Source organism: Cnephaeus nilssonii, assembly GCF_951640355.1.
Source record: "Cnephaeus nilssonii genome assembly, chromosome: 22".
Classification (NCBI taxonomy): domain Eukaryota; kingdom Metazoa; phylum Chordata; class Mammalia; order Chiroptera; family Vespertilionidae; genus Cnephaeus; species Cnephaeus nilssonii.
In genome coordinates this window covers 25,175,866-25,197,334 of record NC_137093.1, presented here as the reverse complement: position 1 = coordinate 25,197,334, position 21,469 = coordinate 25,175,866, and the positions used below count along the sequence as shown (strand labels likewise).

General features: G+C 59.8%; 2 protein-coding genes across 10 annotated transcripts in view; one reads left to right on the top strand and one right to left on the bottom strand.

Moving 5' to 3' along the window:
- Nucleotides 1-132: 132 nt before the first annotated feature.
- On the top strand, nt 133-6,168 carry RHBDD3 (rhomboid domain containing 3). 3 transcript variants are annotated; one of them, XM_079763226.1, is made up of 7 exons: nt 165-275; nt 2,114-2,205; nt 2,783-2,972; nt 3,599-3,982; nt 4,832-4,988; nt 5,077-5,364; nt 5,455-6,168. In XM_079763226.1, the coding sequence occupies exons 3-7, from the start codon at nt 2,825-2,827 to the stop codon at nt 5,630-5,632; spliced, it is 1,155 nt and encodes a 384-aa protein (XP_079619352.1). In that variant the 5' UTR covers nt 165-275; nt 2,114-2,205; nt 2,783-2,824; the 3' UTR covers nt 5,633-6,168. The 3 variants fall into 3 exon arrangements, with proteins under 3 accessions (XP_079619351.1, XP_079619352.1, XP_079619350.1); XM_079763225.1 differs by lacking the exon at nt 2,114-2,205 and having other exon boundaries at nt 133-275; XM_079763224.1 differs by lacking the exons at nt 165-275; nt 2,114-2,205 and having other exon boundaries at nt 2,212-2,972.
- A 628-nt stretch (nt 6,169-6,796) lies between these two features.
- Nucleotides 6,797-21,469, bottom strand: part of EMID1 (EMI domain containing 1) — a 28,740-nt gene continuing 14,067 nt past the window's right edge. For 2 of the 7 annotated variants that reach the window (XM_079763019.1, XM_079763017.1), the window contains exons 9-16: nt 20,660-20,806; nt 19,662-19,751; nt 19,325-19,377; nt 18,819-18,881; nt 18,670-18,714; nt 16,992-17,036; nt 10,744-10,834; nt 6,797-7,544 (exon numbers count right to left, since the gene is read on the bottom strand). In XM_079763019.1, coding sequence (XP_079619145.1) covers nt 7,420-7,544; nt 10,744-10,834; nt 16,992-17,036; nt 18,670-18,714; nt 18,819-18,881; nt 19,325-19,377; nt 19,662-19,751; nt 20,660-20,806 — 659 coding nt within the window. In that variant the 3' untranslated portion in view covers nt 6,797-7,419. The other 5 variants (XM_079763022.1, XM_079763018.1, XR_013813054.1 and 2 more) reach the window with 4 other exon arrangements.

Below are 21,469 nucleotides of genomic sequence, written 5' to 3'. Positions count from 1 at the left end.
GACCGTCTCGAAAGAGCCTTCCTCGCCGGGGAACGGAGGCCGGCGGCGGGCTGGGGGAAGGGACCTGGGCCCCGGACAACTGCTGACTAATTCGCTGGCGGCGGAGGCGGGCGCGGGGGGGTGGCGGAGGGAGGGGCGCGCCGGCCGGTCGGCCGGGTCACGCGCCCGAGGGCGAGCTGCATGGGCCTCGCGGGGAGCTAGAGTCCCTGCTCGCAGCCGGGGGGCCCCGCCCGGCCTTCGCGGGGAGGGGGGGGCGCGCTGCGCTGCGCTCCGCAGTGAGTACCCCAGACACGTGGCTTCGGGCGGCGGAGGCCGAGGCGGGTGGGCTGGATGGGCGGCCCCGAACGAAGCGCCCGGCTCCCAGGAACCCCCCCCTCTCCCCTGGCCCCCAGTAACGGTCGAGGTTGAAAAAGCCCTTTAATCACCCCTCATCTAATACCCTTGATTTAACAGAAGGGGAAACAGGCCCAAGGAAATTGGGGACTTAAAGTCACAAAGCTGAGTCCGATCCACACCTTGGGAACGCCTCCCCCCCCCCCCCCCCCCCTCCATCACCCGGAAGAATCTTCCCGGTCCTTGCCTTCCCCTTCTATCCTCCGGCTCCCCAGGAAGGTAGGCGGGGCCTGATGGTGCACAGCCCCGTTTTCCGAATGCAGAGACTGCGGCCCTGAGGGTTCAGCCCCAGTTCCGTGTGTCCACGGGGAAGGCCTTCACCCTTGCTAAGGCGGGGTGGGGGTTGGGAGGGTGCAGGAGGAGGCTTGCAGTGGGTGCCTTGGCTTCCTGGATTCAACTTTGAGCCCAGCCTCACCCAGACCCCTCGGCGGGATGCCAAGCCAGTGTTTTCCTTTCAGTGAGCACAGAAAGCACCATCTAGGTGTGAGGAGCACCCTAGGGAACCTGGGGATGAGTAAGAGGAGTGACCCCCCCCACACACACACACACCTCCAGCTCAGACCACCTGCCAGGCTAAGCTGTGCTCACTAGATGGGATAAAATCCACAATGTGGGGGTCGGAAAAGGGGGTGGGGGCATCTGAGCTGGGCTTCCAAAGGTGCAAAGGCGTTTGCCTTAAAAAAAAAAAATTAAAACACACACACACACTGAGTGACCAGATTATTGTGATCTCTGAATGCATAATAATCTGGCCACTCAGTGTGTATCCTATATAATAAAAGGCTAATATGCAAATTGTCCCCTCCACCAGGAGTTTGACCAGCAGGCAGGCCAGCCAACCACCCATGTCCCCTCCCCCTGGTCAGGCTGGCCGGACCCCACCCATGCACGAATTCATGCACTGGGCCTCTAAAAAAAAGTGTAGACACACACACACACACACACACACACAATGAGTGGCCAGATTATTATGATCTCTGAATGCATAATAATCTGGCCACTCTGTGTGTGCGTGTGCGTGTGCGTGTGCGTGTGTGTGTGTGTGTGTGTGTGTGTGTGTGTGTATTGATTTCAGAGAGGGGGAGAGAGAGAGAGAAACATCAATGATGGCAGAGCATCATTGATTGGCTGCCTCCTGCACGCCCCACACTGGGGATGGAGCCCGCAACCCCGGCCTGTGCCCTGACCAGGAATTGCACCAGGACCTCCTGGTTCATAGATCTGAGCCACGCCAGCCGGCCAGGCAGGAGTTTGCCTTTTGCATATGGAGGCAAAGAGGCTCTCTACATTTTTTTTTCTGCAGGAAACTGGCGGGTGGCTTTTGATGCTGAGGATCCCCTTGGCAAGGGAGCAGATGAGGCAGCCTTGTCTCTCTAGGATTTTGCGTCCTGTCCTATGAAGTCAGTTCAGTGGGACCCTGAGACAGACAGACAGACCTGGCCAGGTGTGAGGGGGGTTCCCCCAGGGCCTGAAGGACAGGCTGGATGTGAGGGGAGAGGACGGGAGAGAAAGCCTTGCCCTGTTGGCAGGAAATGGGCACGTTTGGAGGCCAGAGTTGGAACCAGCAAGTTTGGAGCAGCTGCCTCCAGGTTGAGGCCTCCCCTTGTTGGGGCCGCTAGTGGTTACACCTGCCTCCCACCATGAGCCCGATGGCTGCAGATAAATGAGCAGGAGTTGTGGGCTGCCTTAATCATTCCTTTTTCTTAACCCCATTTCACAGAAGGAGAAGTAGAGGCTCAGAGGTTGGAAAGCTACCCCGGGGATACACAGCAGGAAGAAGGGCACACTGGAACATTCCTGTGAAAAGCGGGGGTAGGACCAGAGGGGTTGTGCTTAGGGCTTTGTGGAAGTGAATGTCTCAGTCCAAGGTCACTCCTCCTACCCCTCCTCAAACCCTCCTGCCCCACCCCCTCCCTAACCTGCCTGCCCATTGGCTGGTCTCTACCCCTGGGTCCAGGGCAGCTGAGGCCATTTGGAGGTCTAAGGCTGGGCACAGTGGAGGGTAGGAGGGAGGAAGGTTTGGTTTGCAGCCGGAGGGAAGCAGGAGACGGCCCTGAATTTGCCCTGGGAGGCTACATCCCTCTTTTGGGGAGTCCAGGGCCCCAGTTCAACTCTCCTGGCCCTGTGCCTCCCACCCCAGGCTCTTGAGGGCTCATCAGGGCTCAGGCCCTTTGGGTCTGGCTGTTGCCCATCCTCAGACACAGGCCAGTGGACTGGAAAGATGGCCAAGCACATGGTTAGGGTCTGAGCTCCTCTGTGGCCGTGTTGCCGGGCCTGTCTCTCCAGCCTCAGTTCCTACTTCTGTAAAATGGAGCTGTTGGTAGGGCAATTGAGAGGAAATCAGACAAGAGCTGCAATAATGACTGTTACTGTTTTCCTTTACCCACAGCACACAACCCCAAGACTGCCCTTGACCACCTTCAGCCGAGCTATGTCTGACCGAGGCCGCCCTGGCCTCCTGTCTCCAGCGCTGCCTCTGGCCTCCTCGGTCCTGATGCTGCTCATGAGCTCTCTGTGGCTGGCGGGGGCCGGGCCCAGCCTGGCCCTGGCCCCGGAGCTGCTGCTGGACCCCTGGCAGGGTGAGGGCCGGCTACCTGGGCCTCGGAGGAGGCAGGAGACTGGCTGTAGGGCCCAAGACGACTTGGTAGGAGCGACATGCCCCCGGGAGGGTCAGCCTTGGCCCGGAGCATGCCCAGCTCACCCACAGCCAAGGAGGGCAGCAGAGCCAGCAGAGGGGAGGGAGCCTGGGAGTAGGACTTCTTCTCAGAAGGCTCCCCGTTACTGATGTCTTTCTCTTGAAATAAGAACCAAGGCTTTCCCCTAAGCACGAGAATGGGAGTTTGAGTGAGCCCAGCTGAGTGCAAAGTGCCGCTGCGTGCCTGTCTCCCAGTAATAACAGCAGCTCCCATTTACGTGTGAGGAATCCAATGATGCCCACAGGTTAAGTGACTCATCCGCGTTGGTTGCTCTCGAGAAGCCTGAGGGGTGGGTCTGGTTTGTTCTGTTCATTGCAGCGGGCAGGGGCCACTGTGTTCGGAGGCCGTCGGTTCCCTCCGCCGTGATTGCTGGCAGTGGGCCCGTGTTGGGGGGCGAGGCTGGCTTAGGGGGTGGCCCTGGCAGAGGGCGATTCCCAACCTGGCACCCCTGGGACAGCCTCGGGGGTCGGGGCCACTAACCTGGCACATAAGCCCCCTCTCTCCCCCAGCGCACCGGCTGCTGACCCACGCTCTGGGTCACACGGCCCTGCCCAGCCTGCTCCTGAGTCTGCTGCTCCTGCCCGTGCTGGGCTGGCGGCAGGAGTGCCACCTGGGCACGCTGCGGTTCCTGCATGCCTCCGCCCTCCTCGCCCTGGCTGCCGGGCTGCTGGCGGTGCTGCTGGCAGGCCTCGGGGTGTCCACTGCAGCGGGTGGCTGCGGGTACATGCCCGTCCACCTGGCCATGCTGTCAGGGCAGGGGTCCCACCCTCGAGGGCTCCAGGGGGCAGTGCCACCGTGGCTGTTGCCATGGTTGCTGCTTGCCCTGACACCACTACTCACCTCCGAGCCACCCTTCCTGCAGCTGCTCTGCGGCCTCCTGGCCGGCCTGGCCTGTATCCTTTGCCCGGACCCTGGGCCTGTGTAGGTGTGCGGGTTGTGACTGGGCTCCCATGGTACGTGCTGGGTCAGGCCTAACACTGCCAGGAAGCTGTGCATTCATTCCAGGAGCATCTCCGAGTGAGTCCTCTAGCCAGGCTCCGGCTGTGGCCAGGTGGAGGTGCCAACCACAGTTTAATGGGGAGCTCAGGGGGGCTGAGGTGGCCCGAGGAGGCACCTAACTGGACCTTTCCAGTGGAGGTGGCCTCTAAGCTGAGGCACACAGGAGGAGGGGTTCGGGTAAAGAGAAGCGAAAAAGGAGACGGGGCACAGATAGTGCAAAGGCCAGGGGTGAGGGGGAGCTGGGTTCTCTGGGCTTTAAACACAGGCTTTTGCTGCAAGGTGCTTAGTGCCTGTTGGGAAAACAGTGCGATCGGAGCAGAGTGGGCACAGCGGCCTCCTGTTGTTGTTTAGGATTAGGGGTGCTAGCTGGCGAGGCCTTGCTGAGTCCCGGTTTGGGGAGCACGTTGGCCTGGCCGAGGGCGATAGGGGGTTGTGTCCCTGGCCCCAAGCTCACGCCTTGAGTCAGAGACCTGAGCAGGTAGAGAGGGCTCTGGGCAAGCAGTGGGGCAGCAGTGGCTGAGACGGGGTGAGAAAGGTTTTTGGGGTGAGGCTCATGCAGCTCCACCTCTTACTGGCTGAGTAGCTTCAGGCAGCCCCCTTTTCCTCCCTGAACTCCCACTGCTGACCTCCCTGGCAGGGCCCTGGTGAGGAGACATGAGGCAGTGCCCATCATGCACTTGGCACAGGCTCTGGCTCCCTCCTGGCTGTGGTTTTCCTTGACCAGCGCCCTCCTGGGCAGGCAGACGCGGCCGGGGCCTTCCAGTGGCTGGAGCCCTCCGAGCGGCGGCTGCAGGCGCTGCAGAAGGGCTTCCTGTGCAGGGCCTTGGCGTGCTGGCCACTCCGGCTCCTGCCCGCCCCGGGCAGTGTGGCTGAGCTGCCCGTCGCCCTTCCTGGAGTGAGGTGAGGGGGATGCCAGGACCCCGGCCCTGGTGGCGGGAGCTGTGGCAGTGGCTGGCAGTCACGCCCTCTTCTGTTTCTGCCCTTCCAGGCTTTCTACCCCTGGACCTCCTTACACGGCCTCGTCCGGTCTCTGGGCTCACAGCGACGGCTCAGCCCCATGCCCACCAGGCCTGGGGCCTGTGCAGCCGAACTGGGAGGACTCCTCAGAGGTTGGCCTGGCCTGGCCTGGGCCCGGCTTCCCTCCCGGCTCCCCGCTGTGGGCAGCTCTCGATGAGCAGATGCTGCAGGAGGGGATCCAGGCCTCGCTCCTTGAGGGGCCAACCCAGGTTCCCAAGAGTCCACTCTGGCTGCCCAAGTCCTCCGTTTCCTCTCTCCGGTAGGGCAGGGTGGGCAGGGGTGGGGTCCCCTGGTGTGGGGGCTGGAGGTGGCCCTGACCGACACTCTCCCCGTCCCCTCCGTCGCACAGGCTGCAGCAGCTGGAACGCATGGGCTTCCCCATGGAGCAGGCCGTGGTGGCTCTCGCAGCCACAGGCCGTGTGGAGGGTGCGGTGTCACTGCTGGTCAGCGGCGAGGTGGGCGCTGAGGCCCTGGTGACTCAGGGGAGCGGTGGACTCGCCCATCCCGAGGGTCCTGGGCCCCCCTAGCCCAGGACGGCCCTCGGCGACAGGAGTCCTTGCCCATGGTTGGTTACACGGAGTTCCAGCCCCAAGTACTGAGTCACGTGGGTGCAGGAGCCCCTCAGCGCCCGGCACTGTGTAGAATAAACACCGGTTCTTTTCAACCTGGACTCCGTGGTTGTATCCGACTCTTCCGTGTTGGCATCGGGATGAATGAATGAACGGAACAAACAGCCAATTGCAGGAGAGCAGCTCCCTGAGGTCCAGATGCAGTTACTGTCTCTGCACACAGCCTCTTCCTCCGGGACGCTGTCCTCCACCTCGGGTCTTGCTGAGGAGCATTCTTAATCGCCTGTTTCCCAGCTCATTTCTAGCCACCTGCCAGTCTCAGCCTACACAGAGTCCTCCAGGCAGCCCTCCCTGATTGCCCAGGAGTGCCATCCCTTCGCTGTCCCCCCAGTGTACCCGCTGGACAGGGCCCAATTCAGTCGGTCTCCTAGGCCCAGCTCAGAGCAGGCAGGAGGCTGGTGGCTGTGCACTGCTGGGCCCCTTGGGCAGGAAGCAAAGGGTGGGGGTGCTGTGGGGGAGAAGCTTCCTCAGCTTTGAAGTGGCAGCTCCTCCCTCCAGGCCTTGGCCCTTCCCAGACAGAGCTAAGAGGGCAGGGGGTTGGGCAGGGTGTGTGTGTGATTTTCAAATGGGCTGGGGGAGGGGTAAGGCGGAGGGGCACCTGGGAAGCTGGACTTTGAGGGGTGGTGCAGGGGCTACGTCCCGGAGCAGTCGGCACTGCGTACCTGGAGACTGACCTGCTGTTGGTCACCATCTGGGGCCCAGAAACAGACTGGGGAGTCTGAGGCCCCCGCCATCGCTCTCATTTCCTCGGTTGTGCAAACAGGCGCAGAAGCTGCTGGGCACCCAGGCTAGAAGCTGCCCTCAGGCTTGGCAGCTCCTTGCTCCCCAGGCCTCTCAGACCCACAGCCACTGGACACCTGGCCGGCAGGCGGGGTGGCCTGAGCCTCTGCTCTGCGTACCTCCCCCTGGCCGCAGCTGCCCAGGTGATGGCCAGGGAGCACCGGCCCTCAGCGCAGGCCAGCCTCACACCTGCTTTGCAGTGAAGGCCCCTGAGAAGAGAAACGAGGCCCCTGGACTTGCCCGCTGCCCCATCAAAGCACACACTGAGACCAGGCTGGGTGGGGCATCAGGCTGGGCCTTTATTGGCCGGTATGCACCTACTTCCTGGTGTCAGTCACAGGTGGCTCCTCCCTTACCATGTCCCTGCCCCCCTCCCCCCCAACCTGGGACATAGGAGTAGCTTGGGGCTCTGGGGACAGAACTCAGTCGAAGAGTCCACACATCTGTCAGCTCAGGCAGCTTGACTCGGGGTTGGGAACCCAGCACCAGAAACCAGGAAATGAGAGAAGAGGTTCGGGGTCTGATGGGGAGGAAGGGGGGCGAGTCTGCCCTCCTTCAAGTCCCTGCATGTGCTGAGGGCCAGGCAGAGCGTCAGCTCCCACGGTGCCTGCAGGCCCGGATGCCTGGGCAGAGCTGATGGGAAGACAAACCGCGAACCTGAACCTGCCGCCCCCTCCCTGCAGGCCTGCATCACCCCATTTCACAGAGGGAAACAGGCCCAGGGCCCCGAGCAAGGCCCCACCCCTGCTGAGCCTCCTACGTGGCAGCCATGCCTGGGGTGCCAGGACCTAGACCTGCTTACCCCAGAGGCCGAGGCGGCAGAGGGACCCTGAGGACATTAATAAATAGGATGGGCGGTCCCTAGAGGCAGCTGGCCTGGTCCACCCGAGGGGCCACCGCCACCCTCAGCCTCTCTCGTTGCGGCTCCTGGGGGCCACGATCCGGTAGTTGGTTGCGTGTCCTCCCCTCTTGCCCCGAAGGAGGGTGGGGGTGCCCATGCCGGCAGGGCCTGCCCCTGACCCCTCTGGTTCTGCCGGAGGGAAGGAGAGAGGCAGGGTTAGTGAGGTCTGTGTGAGGCACCCACCGCCCCTTGGCCCTCTGGGGGGCGGGAGACTGGGCACTCAGCCAGGTGTACTCTGCCCTGGCATCCAGGAGGCAGAGCTGCAGGAAAAGGGGGGTCTGCAAACCGGTTAGTGCCCCCCGCCTCAAGGAGTTATCAGCCCCCAGCCCAGTGAGGGCACTTGGGGCCTCTGATTTTCTGTCCAGTGGGGATCAGTGGACCCACCATGTTCCCGAAATGCTTGGTATGTAGTGAGTGCTCCCTAAGAACCCTTTTTTTCTTTTCTACATTTTGGGGTGAAGGTATGCTCTGAATCATCCCCGTTTCACAGCTGGGTAAACTAAGGCCAAAGGACAGACTCACTTTTCCTGTCTCTGATTAGGCCACGTACGGCGGGGAAGGGTTTAGGAAGGCCAGGCCCTGCCACTGCCCTAGTCTGTGGCTCTGGGCAAACTGGACCTCTGTCGGGGTCTCATTGGTCTCATCTCTAAAACCAGCCGGACAGTTCCAGTTGTACCCCGAGGTCCTGGCCAGCTCCTGTAATTATGGAAGTCAGCTCCAATTAGGCTACGGTGAGGTATGCCCCCGCCTGGAATTGAGCAACACCCCAAGAGTGAAACGAATAATTGGCGTTCTTGCCACCTAGAGACCTACTCCTCCTTCCAAACCCAGAGCATGACCTGCCTCCTCTAGGAAGACGATCACTCCAGTCCCTCTCAACGCCAACTGAGCAGGCCAGGCCGGCGGGAGGAGGGGCTGTTTTTCTAGGGGGAGAGCGACGACGCTCGATGCTCGGGGAAAAGCCCCAGGATGGAGGCCTTGACTACGCCTCCCAAACCCGGATCACAGGAGAGACGCGGCCTGGGCAGCACCAGCTTCCCGCGGAGGGCACAGCCTCGTCATAACCGGTAAGTCCCCGGCGCTGTGCCCCAGCCTCCCATGCAGCTCTGGGCTGAGATCTGGGGACCCGGGCAAATAAACACGTCCCAGTCCAGGGACATTTCACGCCCTAAATCAGGGAGGACAGCAGGAGGGAAGCAGAGCTCCAACACCAGCCAAGGCCAAGTCCTGGTCCCACCACGTCCCCGCTCTGTGGCCTCGGGCCAGTCACAGACCCGTGAGCCTCCTCTGGAACTCGGGGACCACACTCCTGTTGTCACACCCTTAACGGCCTGAGTGCGAAGTGGCTTTCACAGTACGAGCTGGATGACTGTGGTCGTTGAGACGGTGAGCGTGTGACCATCAGTTAAATGATTAAATTCAGGGCCTCGGTTTCTTCTGGAACCCCCTTAGTGCCTGGTGGAGCAGAGGTGTCTGAACCTTTGCCGATGGAGCCCCAAGAGCCAGGGCTTTAGGGGACCGACCTAGGGTGGACCCCTGACCTCAGCACTGCTGTCCCTACGGCCCCGAGGGAACTTCTGTCTTCGTCTGTGAAATGGGTTGTAAGGACTTGGGAGGAGTGTAAATCCAGCCCAGCGGTTACTATGGTTACGATGGTTATTCTTGATGGTATCCTAAACGTGAGTCCCATCTGGGCCTTCAGTTAGCACCGCTGTGCATGATGGGCCAACGGGGATGGTTTCATCTCCTCCTCCTCTGCTCCCCTCCTCCCACACCCCTTCCAGGCCACAACCGGAGCGGGCTCGTGGCCACAGAGTGGCCGTGGGCTTCCTAATGAGCAGCAGGTCCTCCCTGGGCTGCTGGAGGCAGAGCTGGCTGAGGGCGGCGGGGTGTAGATCCCAGGCCACTGTGTGTCCCTCTGGCTCCTGCCTGAGGAGGTGGGGGACGCCTGGGATTAGGTCGTGGTCCCTCCTCCGGGAGAGGAAGGTCCGGGAGGTGGTCAGTTGTGTTCCTAGGAGCTAGAAGAGCCACGTGGTCTGTAAGGGGAGCTCCAGAAGCAGACCACACACGCCTTCCAGCTCCGGGCCTTCGCCGTGACAACCCAGGACGCTGCGGGGGCTGCCCGTCCCACCTTCTCCCGCTGGCACCTTCCCTGACCCAACACCAGTGCCCCCTCTTCCAGGAAGTGCCCCGCCCCCACTGAGAAGTGACTGTTCTCACCCACGTCCTTGGTGCTCCTGTACCCCATGGCTCTCATCTCTATAGATACAAAGGATCCCCTGCCACTCAATGGGCAGCTCCCCAAGGCAGGTATCCTTGGGACCTGCTAAGTGTTGGCCCAGACCTGGCACCCAGTAGGTGCACCCTACAGGTTTGTCGAATGAATGAGGCTTAGCCCTAGCTTTGGCCCACTTTGGCTGGTGGTGTGTGTGGGGGGCTCAACTCCCCCACTTGTAACATAGATGGAAGGTAGGGCAGGATGCTGAGACCCTGTGTGCACTGCTGAGCTAGGACTGGGTTGTGAGATGCGGCCTCTTAGCAGGCAGGTGAGGAACGGGGTTGAGCCCTGAGGGTAGCTCATCCTTGTCTCTCCAGGGCCAGCCACAGACTGCGCTGCAATGGGGAGACCTCCTTGGCCTGACCATCCAGGCCCAGGGAGAGGCAACACCCACCTGGTGTCTAACTTCCTCTTGTGGCTCCCGACTGCCTTCCAGGACCTTCTCAAACTGGGCCCCGCTACGGCTTTCAGCCCTCCGCAGTCTCACGGAACAGCCCCTTTAGGCTCGCTCCGGCTTCTTGGCTTTTGCCCATGTTGTTCCTCTGCCTGTTCACTTGCCTCTGATCTTTGCCCTTCAGGGTTCCACTTAGCTGGTACCTCCTCCAGGGAGCCCTCCCTGAACACCTTCCTCCTCCCCCGCGCCCCACCCCGACCCTCAGCCCAGCCTGGGGCAGGGGCACTTCTGTGCTCTCACAGCTGCCGGTACTCACTCCACGGTGGTATTCCTCACCTTGGGTCTAATGGCCAGTCCCAGGGCTCCCCCTGCACCCCCACAGCCTAAGCTCCAGGAGAACAGGACTATGTCTGTCTTATCTGTTGGAGCCTGTGCCAAGCTAGAAGCCGGGCACCGAGGACGTGCTCACTCACTCAAGAACTAGTGACCCTAGCCTCTCTGTGCCAGGCGCTGTCTGCTAGCTGGATGGAGGACTCAAGAATGCGTGTCCGTGTCCGCGGGCCTGGGTCCAGCATTGGGAGCCGCCTTCTGTGACCCCAGGCCCTTCCCGGCCCTTCCTGGAAGGGGCTGCCCCCGCCTGCCCACCCTGCCGTTACCTGGCCAGATGATGGCTTCCAGCAGGGTGACCCGTCTGGCCAGGAGCTCCAGCTGAGCCTGCTGCTGCAGGAAGCTCTGTAAGCTAGGAGCCTGATGGGAGATCGAGAAGAGCAGACGGTGCGAGTCCGGCCTCCGAGGGCAGGGCCGGGGAGCCCAGGGGGGTGTATGGGCCAGGCACCAGCTGGCTTCAAGGCAGGAGCCTGGGTGTGAGTCTCTGAGTGGGGACAGGGCTAGCCTGGCTCCTCACGTGACCAGATGGGTGATGGGTCGAGAACTGGTGGGTGAGTTTCTGGGCTGAGATGAGGGCCTGACAGACCCTTAAGGGGACCCTCAGGGGAGGTTAGGAGGACCAGAGGGAAATGGAAGCTGTCGCGGGGATATCTGAGGCCAGGAAGACCTGCCGCGAGAGCCTCTGGGGGCTTAGGGGTGAGGGAGGATCAGAATTGGTGGGAAGGATATTACCCAGAGGCCCCTGGGGCCTGAGCCTGGTTCTGTCACTCACAGTCCCCTGCATTTCTGGAGTCCAGCCCCATAACCTATTGTCCGCGTGGGCCTGGAGACTGGCTCTGTTACCCATGCTTTCTCTAGAGCTGAAGCCTGATGGAAGTCTGGATCCATTACCCATAATCCTCCTGCAGGTCTGGGCTCTGACTTTATTTCCCACAACCCCCTGCACTGTTGCAGTCTGGCTCTGTAACCCACAATCCCCTCCCTGCTGGTCTGGAGTTTGGCTTCATTGCGCATCTCTCCCAAGCTCAGAATCTGTCCCCTGCAGGCCTGGAAACCACATTACCCACAATGCCTGGAGGCCCAAGTCTGACCACAGAGGTGAGGCCCAGGCTCCCGTGTGTAGGAGGGACCAGTCACTGAGGGGTGGGTGGTCTTAGCCTCTCCGGCCTCATGACTGGGCCCAGGCAGCTCCACCCTGGAGGGCCTGGGCAAGGCTGGTGGGCAGGGGCTGGGCCGTCTGTCCGTCTGTCTGTCTCTACTCACCATAGAGCCCAATCATTGTTTCCAAGATTAAAACCCTCTCAGCTAAAATCTTCAAAGCCTCGCGTAGTTGGTGCAACCCCTCCCCCTGCGGAGGAAAGAGACAGATGCAGCCGTGAAGGGGGCAGGGGAGAGGACCCTGCAAAGCCTGCTGGTGGCCCATGCCCCACCCCGGTCATGCACCTGCAGCCTGCACACCTGCCACAGCCCAGGGCCCACGGGCAGCCGGGACGAGGCCAGGAAAGGACGGGAGGGGGACGGAGCAGGCAGAAGCAGCCCCCTCGGTGAGTCCTGGTGGGTCCCTTGCAAGTCCTGCTGCCCTGGGGGCGAGGGGTGCCCAGTCCACAGCGGCCGCGCTGCTGAGCAGAGCCTGCCATGGAACCTGCCACAGACTGTGCCCGCGGCCCCGTGTCTCTAATATTCTTTAAGCCGACACACTGTTGGTCTATGTCCATCAGTGGGGTCAGGCTGCTTACCCATATCCTTTCCGTTCGAAATGAATATATACAAGTAAAATGCGAACATGTTCGAGGGGCATTGTTGTTGGGAAGCTGTGTTTAAAATGCTGGCCAAGCTGAGGGTCTGGCCCTGGTTCCCTCTCCCCAGTCCCTTCTCATTTGGGCTCATCCCGCCCAGGCTCCGACTGCGACCTGCCCGGATTCTGCAGGCCCAGGAGCCCAGCCCTCAGCCCCACCCTCTCTCCGAAGCAGCTTCTCTAGCGCCCAGGCCCAGAAAGCTACCCTCCTCCCGGGCCTCCCCGATCTGGGGGGGCTCCCTACTCCCAAGCCATGCCAGCTGCTGCCCAGGGTCATGACAGAGACCACCAGCTGGCACTCACTCTCACTCGCTACCAATCTGTCTGTCCTTTCCTTCCACAGCATAGGGTCCAGGGTCTTGCCCAAACTCACACTCCCTTCCTTCTTCCCTAGTCCAGACTCAGCTAGCTCTGCAATGTAGGTATCTCAATTCCAACAGAGCCGCAGATGGCAAATATTTTTATAGATTTCAGAGAGGAAGGGAGAGGGAGTGAGAGATAGAAACATCAATGATGAGAGAGAATCATTGACCAGCTGCCTCCTGCACGCCCCACACTAGGGACTGAGCTCGCAACCCGGGCATGTGCCCTTGACCACCATCGAACCCAGGACCCTTCAGTCGCAAGGCCAATGCTCTATCCACTGAGCCACACCGCCAAACCGGCCAGGGCAGCCCACTGTGGTCTAGCCCACTGTGACTGTTATGATCCAGGTGTTCTGTCCACATCATGTGGATTGAGCTTCCCTTGGGCCCTTGAATGGCTATTGCAGCCTGGGGGGGGGGGGGTCACAGGGTCACCACAGGCTGCATACCAAAGTGATCTCTCTTCAAGTATCATGGGAGGAGGACCTAAAAATGGATGACCTTCAAAAATGATGTTAAACTACATCCCGGCATGGACAGTGGGACAAGCGGACGTCACGAGCCTCCTGATGAGGCGCAGCCAGAGGCACCGCCTCCCTCCCAAGTGCTCCTGCCAGGAGCAGCTACCCTGCCTCTCACCACCAGGAACCAACCAGACAAGTCCACACGGTGGGGCAGTCACAGAAAGGCAGAGTCAAGAGAAAGAAAAAAGGGCAGGGGGCCCATCCTAGCTTAAAGGAGATGACAGATGCCCAGCCGGTGTGGCTCAGTGGTTGAGCATCGACTTCTGAACCAGGAGGTCATGGTTCCATTCCCGGTCAGGGCACATGCCTGGGTTGCAGGCTCGATCCCCAGTGTGGGGCGTGCAGGAGGCAGCCGATCCATGATTCTCTCTCATCATTGATGTTTCTATATCTCTTCCCCCCTCTCCCTTCCTCTCTGTAATTAATAAAAATATATATATTTTAAAAAGAGACTATAAGGTGCTAAAAAATAAAAAGACTAGAGGCACAACCAAATGTAATGTATGAATCTTGATGAGAAGTTTAAAGAAACAGCTATAAAAGTCATTTGGGTACCGTGATAAAGTTTGTATATGTTACATAGTAAGTGGCATCATTGCGCTGGGTTCATGCCAGCTTTCCTGGTGTGACAGTGGTACTGTGGCTCTTTGGGAGAATGTCCATCGTCTTCTGAGATGCACATTGATGTGTTAGGGGAGATGTGGATGAAGTGTGAAACTTACTCTCCATGGATTAGAAAAAAAGTCCGTAAATATATAAAGAAAGAAAGATAGAGCAAATGTGGCAAAAAAAGGTTTGCAAAGATATAAAGAGAGAAAGATAGAGCAAATTCGGCAAAATACGAAGGGGAGAATGATGTTCATTGTAACCAACATTTCAGCGTATTTGAAAGTTTTCAAAATAAAAATTTTGAAAAAATGCAAAAAAAAAAAAAAAAAAAGGTCTGCTATTTGGATCCTTCCCTAGATGGGGGGGCTGCTGTTTGCATTGATGACACCCCAGTGCCGCCCCGCCTCAAACCCCCCACCCCCGGCCTGGCCTGAGTGCCAGGGCCAGTTGAACGCCTCCACTTGGCCATCACAGACTTCTCCCATTTTCCATGGACAGAACTCTCCTTTACTGTTGTGTGTCTCCCTTAACTTCTCGCTCCCCCTCGCAGCCAAACTAGCACCCAGACGTCGCTTAGCTCCAGTGATACCTGCCCATCCTCAGTCCCCATTCCCCGTTCCAGCCCCTGGTCTCTTGCCATTACAACCACGACAGCCTTCCACCTCCAGCCTTCCACCTCGTCTCTTTCTGCTTTTCCCATGCGTTCTCCACAGGGCCACAGAGGCACCTTCTGACCACATCCGTTTCCTGCTCACAACGATTTCAATGACTCCCCACTGCTCAGAGAACAAAATTCACATTCCTCAACATGGTCTCCTAAGTCCTGACCTCTGTCCTTCACACTCTGCTACTCCAAGTGCAAACACACGGTGCCCCTGCTCCTCTGTCTGGTCACCCTTTGCCTGGTTAATGTATCTTACGGGCCCCACCAGGAAGATGCTAAAGCCACGCCCCCAGCCCCATCACAGCTGAGCTCCCCCTGTCCGGTTGCTTCTGGTTACTAGTCTGTTTTCCCCTCACCCCACCCCACCCCACCCCACTGTGACCACCGGGAGGGTGGGGCCAGTGTCCAAATTGCATCTATGTCCTGGGGCCTGGGGCCCACCGAGGCGGTGCTTGGGGGGGATGTTAGCTGGTTCCCCCAGTCCTGGGAGCTGAAAAGCCTGGGCTTCGGTTCCAGCTCTGCCAACCATTTGCTCTGCGGGGTTGGGCCTCGGTTTTTCCGGTCTAAATACGTGAACGAGCTTTGTCCTAGATAAGCTGGCTCACCTCAGTCACTCCCTAGCAGTGCCTGCAGCGCGTGCACATGGCCACTGGGTGTCACTGCTGAGCCACAGCGGGGCCAGGGGCTCCGAAGTGGGGTTGGAAGAGTGTGTGTATAGGAGACCCCAGGGCCCGTCCCCACACTGGACCTCATTCCCACCTGCTCCCAACAGAACAGCTCCCGCAGCCTCCAAAGCCTCATGCAGCCCCCGGCCCGGCAGGCCCCCTCCCAGGTAGGCAGCAAGCAGGGGCAGAAGTGCAGGAGGGGGAGGGGGAGGGGGAGGGGGAGGGGGAGGCAGGTGGGTGGGCAGGGGCCCTGCTACCTCGTGGGGCCCCTCCCACAGGTGGTCCTGAGTTTGAGGCCTGATCTGGGATAGTTCAGGCATCTGTCCTCCTGCTGGGATCCCCATGCAGGGATGGGGGTGCTGAGCCTAGTTCAGACTTCACCTCGCTCTCCGCCTTCCCTGGGCTGGGTGGGAAATGTGCGGGGAGGGGCCAGCGAAGGGGCTGAGGAGAGGCGGAGAGCCGGCCTCACGCGGGTCTGCCGGACCCCCAGCCCCGCTCATGCCCCTATGGAAGTATGCTTAAGAGGCTCTGGAGCCACACGGGGGTGGGGGTGGGGGTGGGGTAGGGGAGAGGTGGGGTGGCAGTGAGGAGGTGGGAGAGGCTTGCCAGAAAGGTAGCAGGACCCCAGAAGTCGTGGAAAGACACGGGGTTGGACTCGTGCAGGGCGGGGGACTCCCACGGCTGTATCCATCACTGACCCCACGATCAGGAGCAGAGAGGGCAAGGCAGGCGCCGGGGGCTTCCCGTGTCCTCGCCAGCTAGTGCCTGCCAGGGAGCAGGCCTTCCCAGCCAGACTGCACCAGGGATGGGGGCGGGGAGAGGGAGGCACAGGTCAGCCTCCGAAAGCGCTTCCCAGGTGTCTCTGCTATAGGGGCGCCTGCCCCATCCTGTCCATTCCCCAACGTCACCTATGTCGGCGACCTATGTCCCTGCGTTTAGGGGCTTCTGGGCCTCGCGCGGTGTGTCTCTCAGGCAGGTCGATTTCTAGGCCCTGAGATTCGTTCTCGGCAACTATCTCCGGGGAGTGTGAAGGTTTCTGGGACCCCACCTGTGGTTTCTCGGTGCCCTTTCTCTCTTATTCTGTCTCCTGTGTACGTGAGTGTGTCTAGGCGCCCCTCCCCACTCTTCATGGGCTTCCTCTGTGCGGGGTGCCTCCTAGATCCCCTCGTCTCACTTTCTGTGGTTCCCCTGTGCCCGTAACCGTTTCTAGGTGTCCCCTCCCATTCCTCCTGGGCCTCCTATGTATGTGATGGTGCCTCGGCCTTGGTGTTCATTATAGGGCTTTTGGGCACAGTGGAGTCTAGGTCCCTGAGCTCATTTACCGTCTACATTAGATGCACGGCAGTTTCTAGGCCTCCCTTCCCGTGCTCCGTGAATTTCCTCCGTGTATGCTGGTGTCTAGGTGCCCCGTACCGCTTACCGGGGGCTCCTGTGCACCTCAGCATTCCCAGCCTCCCCGCCCATATAGGTCCCGTGGGTTTCCTAAGACCCCCATCCCATCCCTCATGCGTCCCCTTCTCCTGTGGACAGGGGAGCCGGCGCCGCAGCCCTGGCTCGGAGAGGGCCGTGGAGGCAGGGGAGGGATGCAGTCTGGACTGGGTCAGCCCCCACTGCCCGGGAGGACAGGCAGGGACACCCTGGCCTGGAGAGGCCGCAGAGGGAAGGCGGAGGCAGGGACGTGAAGGCAGAGACAGAGAGCGTGGGGTCTCCTGAGGAGGCTGGCCCTGCCCCGTCGGGAGGGACGGGAAAAGGGAGGGGGCTAGGCCTGAGAACGGTCAAGGCTCCTCCCTGGGAGACCAGGTTGCACTGGGGATGTGGCTGGGGTGCCCCCACCCCAAAATAATCTCCTGAGTGTCCAGGGCAGGCGGGGGCAGCCATGCGGGCCCTGAGCTTACCCAATGGCTCTTCTCACCGGGGTCTCCTTTGGGGCCAGGTTCTCCCTGCAAGGAGAAATAGAGGTAGAAGCACCCGAGCAGGTTTGGCTCAGTGGATAGAGCGTCAGCCCTCAGATTGAAGGGTCCCAGGTTCGATTCCAGTCAAGGGCAGGTACCCGGGTTGCAGATTCCCCAGCACTGGTCAGGGCGTGTACAGGAAGCAACCAATCAATGTGTCTCTCTCACTTCAATGTTTCTCTCTGTCTCTCCCTCTCCCTTCTACTTGTTCTAAAAATCAATGGGAAAACATCCTCGGGTGAGGATTAACAAAAAATGAAAGAAGAAAGAAAGAGAGAGAGAGAGAGAGAGAGAGAGAGAGAGAGAGAGAGAGAGAGAGAGAGAGAAAGGAAGGAAGGAAGGAAGGAAGGAAGGAAGGAAGGAAGGAAGGAAGGAAGGAAGGAAGGAAGGAAGGAAGGAAGAAAGAAAGAGGGGAGGGGAGGGGAGGGAGGGAGGGAGGAAGAAAGGAAGAAAGAAAGGAAGAAGGAAAGGAAGAAGGAAAGGAAGAAAGGAAGGAAGAAAGGAAGGAAGGAAGGGAGAGAGAGAGAGAGAGAGAGAGAGAGAGAGAGAGAGAGAGAGAGAGAGAGAGAGAAAGAAAGAAAGAAAGAAAGAAAGAAAGAAAGAAAGAAAGAAAGAAAGAAAGAAAGAAAGAAAAGGAAAAAAATAGAGGCAGAAGCAATGAGAGAGGAAGGGAGGGAGGGGAGAAGGAAAGGGGAAGAGAGAGACTTATTGAAGGAGGCAGAGAGATGAGAGAGGCAGAGACAGAGAGAAGCTTGCATCGGATTAACACTAGATAAAATGCAGAGAACAACTGTTTGAAGGCAATGGAGAGTGACAGAGAGCAGCCATAAACTGGAGGACGTTTGGCCTGTGACAGAAGGAAACTGCCCTGGGTAACATCCATATATGCACAGCTTTTCCCTGAAGGGTATACCCCAGCTCCCCTCAGTCCTGCAAACAGCTCGAACAGAAAGTGTTCGTTTTATTGGCCTGAGGAGTCAGAGGTCAAAACTGATAGGACTGCAAGGAGACCCGGATCGGTCCGCTATTGTAGTTGGAGGCATTACCACTCTCTGTCAGGAATGGACAGGTCGGACATCCCTCGAGGGGTCCCAGATTGGAGAGGGTGCAGGCTGGGCTGAGGGACACCACCCCCACCCCCGCCATGCACGAATTTCGTGCACCAGGCCTCTAGTATATACTATAAAACACGAAACAAAATAGAATTCAAGACAAAGAAAGAAAGATATGTATCTCGTAAAGATAAAAGGGCCAAGAAGATAATAGAATACTGAATGTGTACACACCTAACAACAAAACTTAGAAATCCATGAAGCAAAAACTGACCAAACTGAAGGGAGAAACAGACAAATCTACCATTATAGCTGGAGGGATAGAGAAATACAGGGAGTTGAAGACATACAGACACAGAGCGAGAGAGAAACAGATACAGAGCCTGTGAGATGGAGGTGGCTGGACCTTAGGAGGCTGACGAACCCGAGACAGGGAGGAAGGAGATGGAGCACGCCCTGGACCGGGCAGGGAGGGTCAGGGGCTCTGGCCACAGGGGCTGCAGCCAGAGCAGGGGCCTGTGCCTATAGGATCCTGAAGGGGGTGCTGCTGGGTGGGCAGCATCACTCACCCGCTGTCCCATGGAGCCTTGGGGGCCTGGCTCTCCACGCAGTCCCTGTGTGGGAGGGAGGAGAGGTATGGAGTCAGCTGTTGGGGTGTCTGACCCAGAGCCCCCACGCCTCCCCAGAACCCTCCATCCGGGGCCAATTCAGTACTCACTCTCTCACCCTTTTCTCCTGGGTGGCCAGAGATTCCTTGGGGTCCAGTGGGGCCCAGGGGTCCCTGAGCAACAAGACAGGGCTTCAGCCTTGAGCTGGGGCAGGGTAGAGCGGGCAGGGTCTTGGAGGGGGGCGGGCAGAGGGGTTGGGGGGGGGGGAGCTCCAGCTTGGCCTGGGCCTCGGGGCCCTTCACACACCCAACGACAGGCACACAGAGGGACGTGCAGACAGCTCAGTGTCCACAACGCTGGCCCTGGAACCAGACAGTCCCCACCTTGACCTGGAGGTCGCCATGTTCTGGCCACAGCCCTAGGGCAAGTTCCCGCCACCTCTCTCGGCCTTAGGTGCTAACAGCAGTGCTTCTTGTTACATGGATGGAACGAGAAGCTTTAGGAAAAGTAGTGTGTCTATTCCGTGCTCCATACAGGCTCGGATGAAGGGATGAAAGGATGGATGGGTGAGTGGACAGATGGGAAGACGAGTGGGAGTACGAGGAGAAATACTCACTGTATGTCCAGGACTCCCAGGGATGCCCATGGGACCAGGAGGTCCGGGGGGACCTGGAATAAGACAGGATGTCCTAGAGACTTGCCTTCGGGTGGTGAACGCACAATACAATATACAGATGGTGTATTACACAAGGACACCGGAACCCTATATAATTTTATTAACCAATGTCACCCCAATAAATGCCATTAAAAAGCAAAAAGACAGGATATCCTCAGGACCAATGCAGAGTACAATGGCAGGAAGTCTACCATCAACTCCCTTCTGACAGCCACAGCGCTAGTCCCCCTGCCACCCTTCAACCCCACTCAGAACCCCAGACCTGGGCTCAACTTACCAATAGGCCCTGGGGGCCCAGGCGGCCCAGCTGGTCCCTGGGGCCAGTGGCTGCTGGTCTCAGTGAAGGTGTTAGACAGAAACGGGTCCCCTGCAGGAGGAAAGAGGAGGAGGGGGCAAGGGCTGGGTGGGGTAGGCCTGGAGGTCCCCTTTCTCCAGGGATGCCCACAGCTCCAAGCTGGTTAGGACTGCCCTGTGGGACATGGGGGACAGTGGGGATGGGGGAGAGTGTTGGCCCAGAAGTCAGAGAGACCTGGGTTCTAACCCTGCCACAGTCCAGCTGGTGACATCCAGTGAGACTCTCCACCTTGCTGGGCCTGTACCGTCACACGTCCAGTGGGAATAACGAGAAAAGCTACCATTTCTCTGACCACCTACATTGAGCCAGGCTTCTGTGCACGAGTGCCACAGAGCGCTGGGAGGTCAGCACTGTCGTTATTCCCATTGTACAGGTGAGGAAACTGAGGCTTGGAGAGGGAGAACGGACGGCGAGACGGAATGAAGGGGAGAAGGAATGGATGGGGCACCAGTATGACGCAGACGGGGTTGAGCCTGGCACTCCCAGCTCTGACCTCTGGCATCACACGTGTAGGTGGGGCTGGGGAGGGGCTGAAGGACGAATGTCGGGGCCTAGCTGGGTGGAGGGGGCCGGGGCTGCTCTGAGCACAGGGGCGGGGCTGTGGCCTTGACCTTCCCTGTGCTGGGAGGGCTGGCTCCTGGCCAGCGCCAAGGCTTGGCGGGAGGGCCTGGTGCCAGATGGCTCCAGGCACCGGCTCAGAGGCCGCCTGGGTGTGAGGCCAGTCCCCACGCCCTGGCTGTGTGGCTTCCCCTCTCTGGCCATCAGTGAACAGTGGGGACAACAGCGCCCGTCCGAGGACGGGGTGACCTGTGGCTGACCAAGAGTAAGCTCTACCAGGGCCTGGTAGGCAGCAGTGACATTGTGGTGACGCTTTATCCCCCCCCACCCCACCGGACCTGCTGTGACCCGGGGGGACTCACCATGCTCAGAGATCCGGGCGTGGGGTGGTCCAATGGGGGCTGGGGGGCCAGGGGGCCCAGGAGGTCCTGGGGGGCCTGGAGGTCCCCTTTCTCCAGGGATGCCCACAGCTCCGTCCTGGCCAGGGCTCCCTGGGGGGCCCTGTGGACCTGCAACGGAACCAGGGGAATGGGAGGGGATGCAGGAGGCAGAGGGGCCCCGGGCGGCTGCCAGGGGCAGGACCAGGCAGCCTGGGGCAGCGGGGAGGGCTCCGGAGGCCACAGGTCAGGGCAATTCCTGGCTCTGACTTCCCTGGCCCTTCATTGGGAGAGAAAACACAGCCCTCCCTGGGGCGTTAGCGCAAGGGACACTGGTGCGCAGTAAATGCTGACTTCCGGAATGTTTCCAGAATGTTCTCCCCTCTCCCTTCCAGGGCGTTGCATGTGCCGTTCCCTCTGCTGTTCCTGGTGTACACGCAGGCCATCCTTTAGGCCTCACCTGAGATGTCACTCCCACTGGGAAGCCCTCCCCGCCCCCACCCCATCCAGGCTGGGTCTGGGAGCCCTTCCTTGGGGCTCGCGTACCTGCAATGTCCCCCTAACAACCCTGGTCCCTGCTGTTTCCCTTCCGCCCAGGCCTACCCTTCCACCATCGGGGAGCTCTGGGAGGGCAGGGACTGGTCGGAGCCCACCCCAGTGCCCAGCTCAGAGCCTGCTGGGAGTAGCTTCCCAGGGAACACGGGCCACGGGAATACGAAAGAGGGTTTCGAGGAGCCCGGGCCTGAGGGGGGCACCCTTGGACGGTGGTGAGTGAGACAAGCGAGTGGAAGGGGC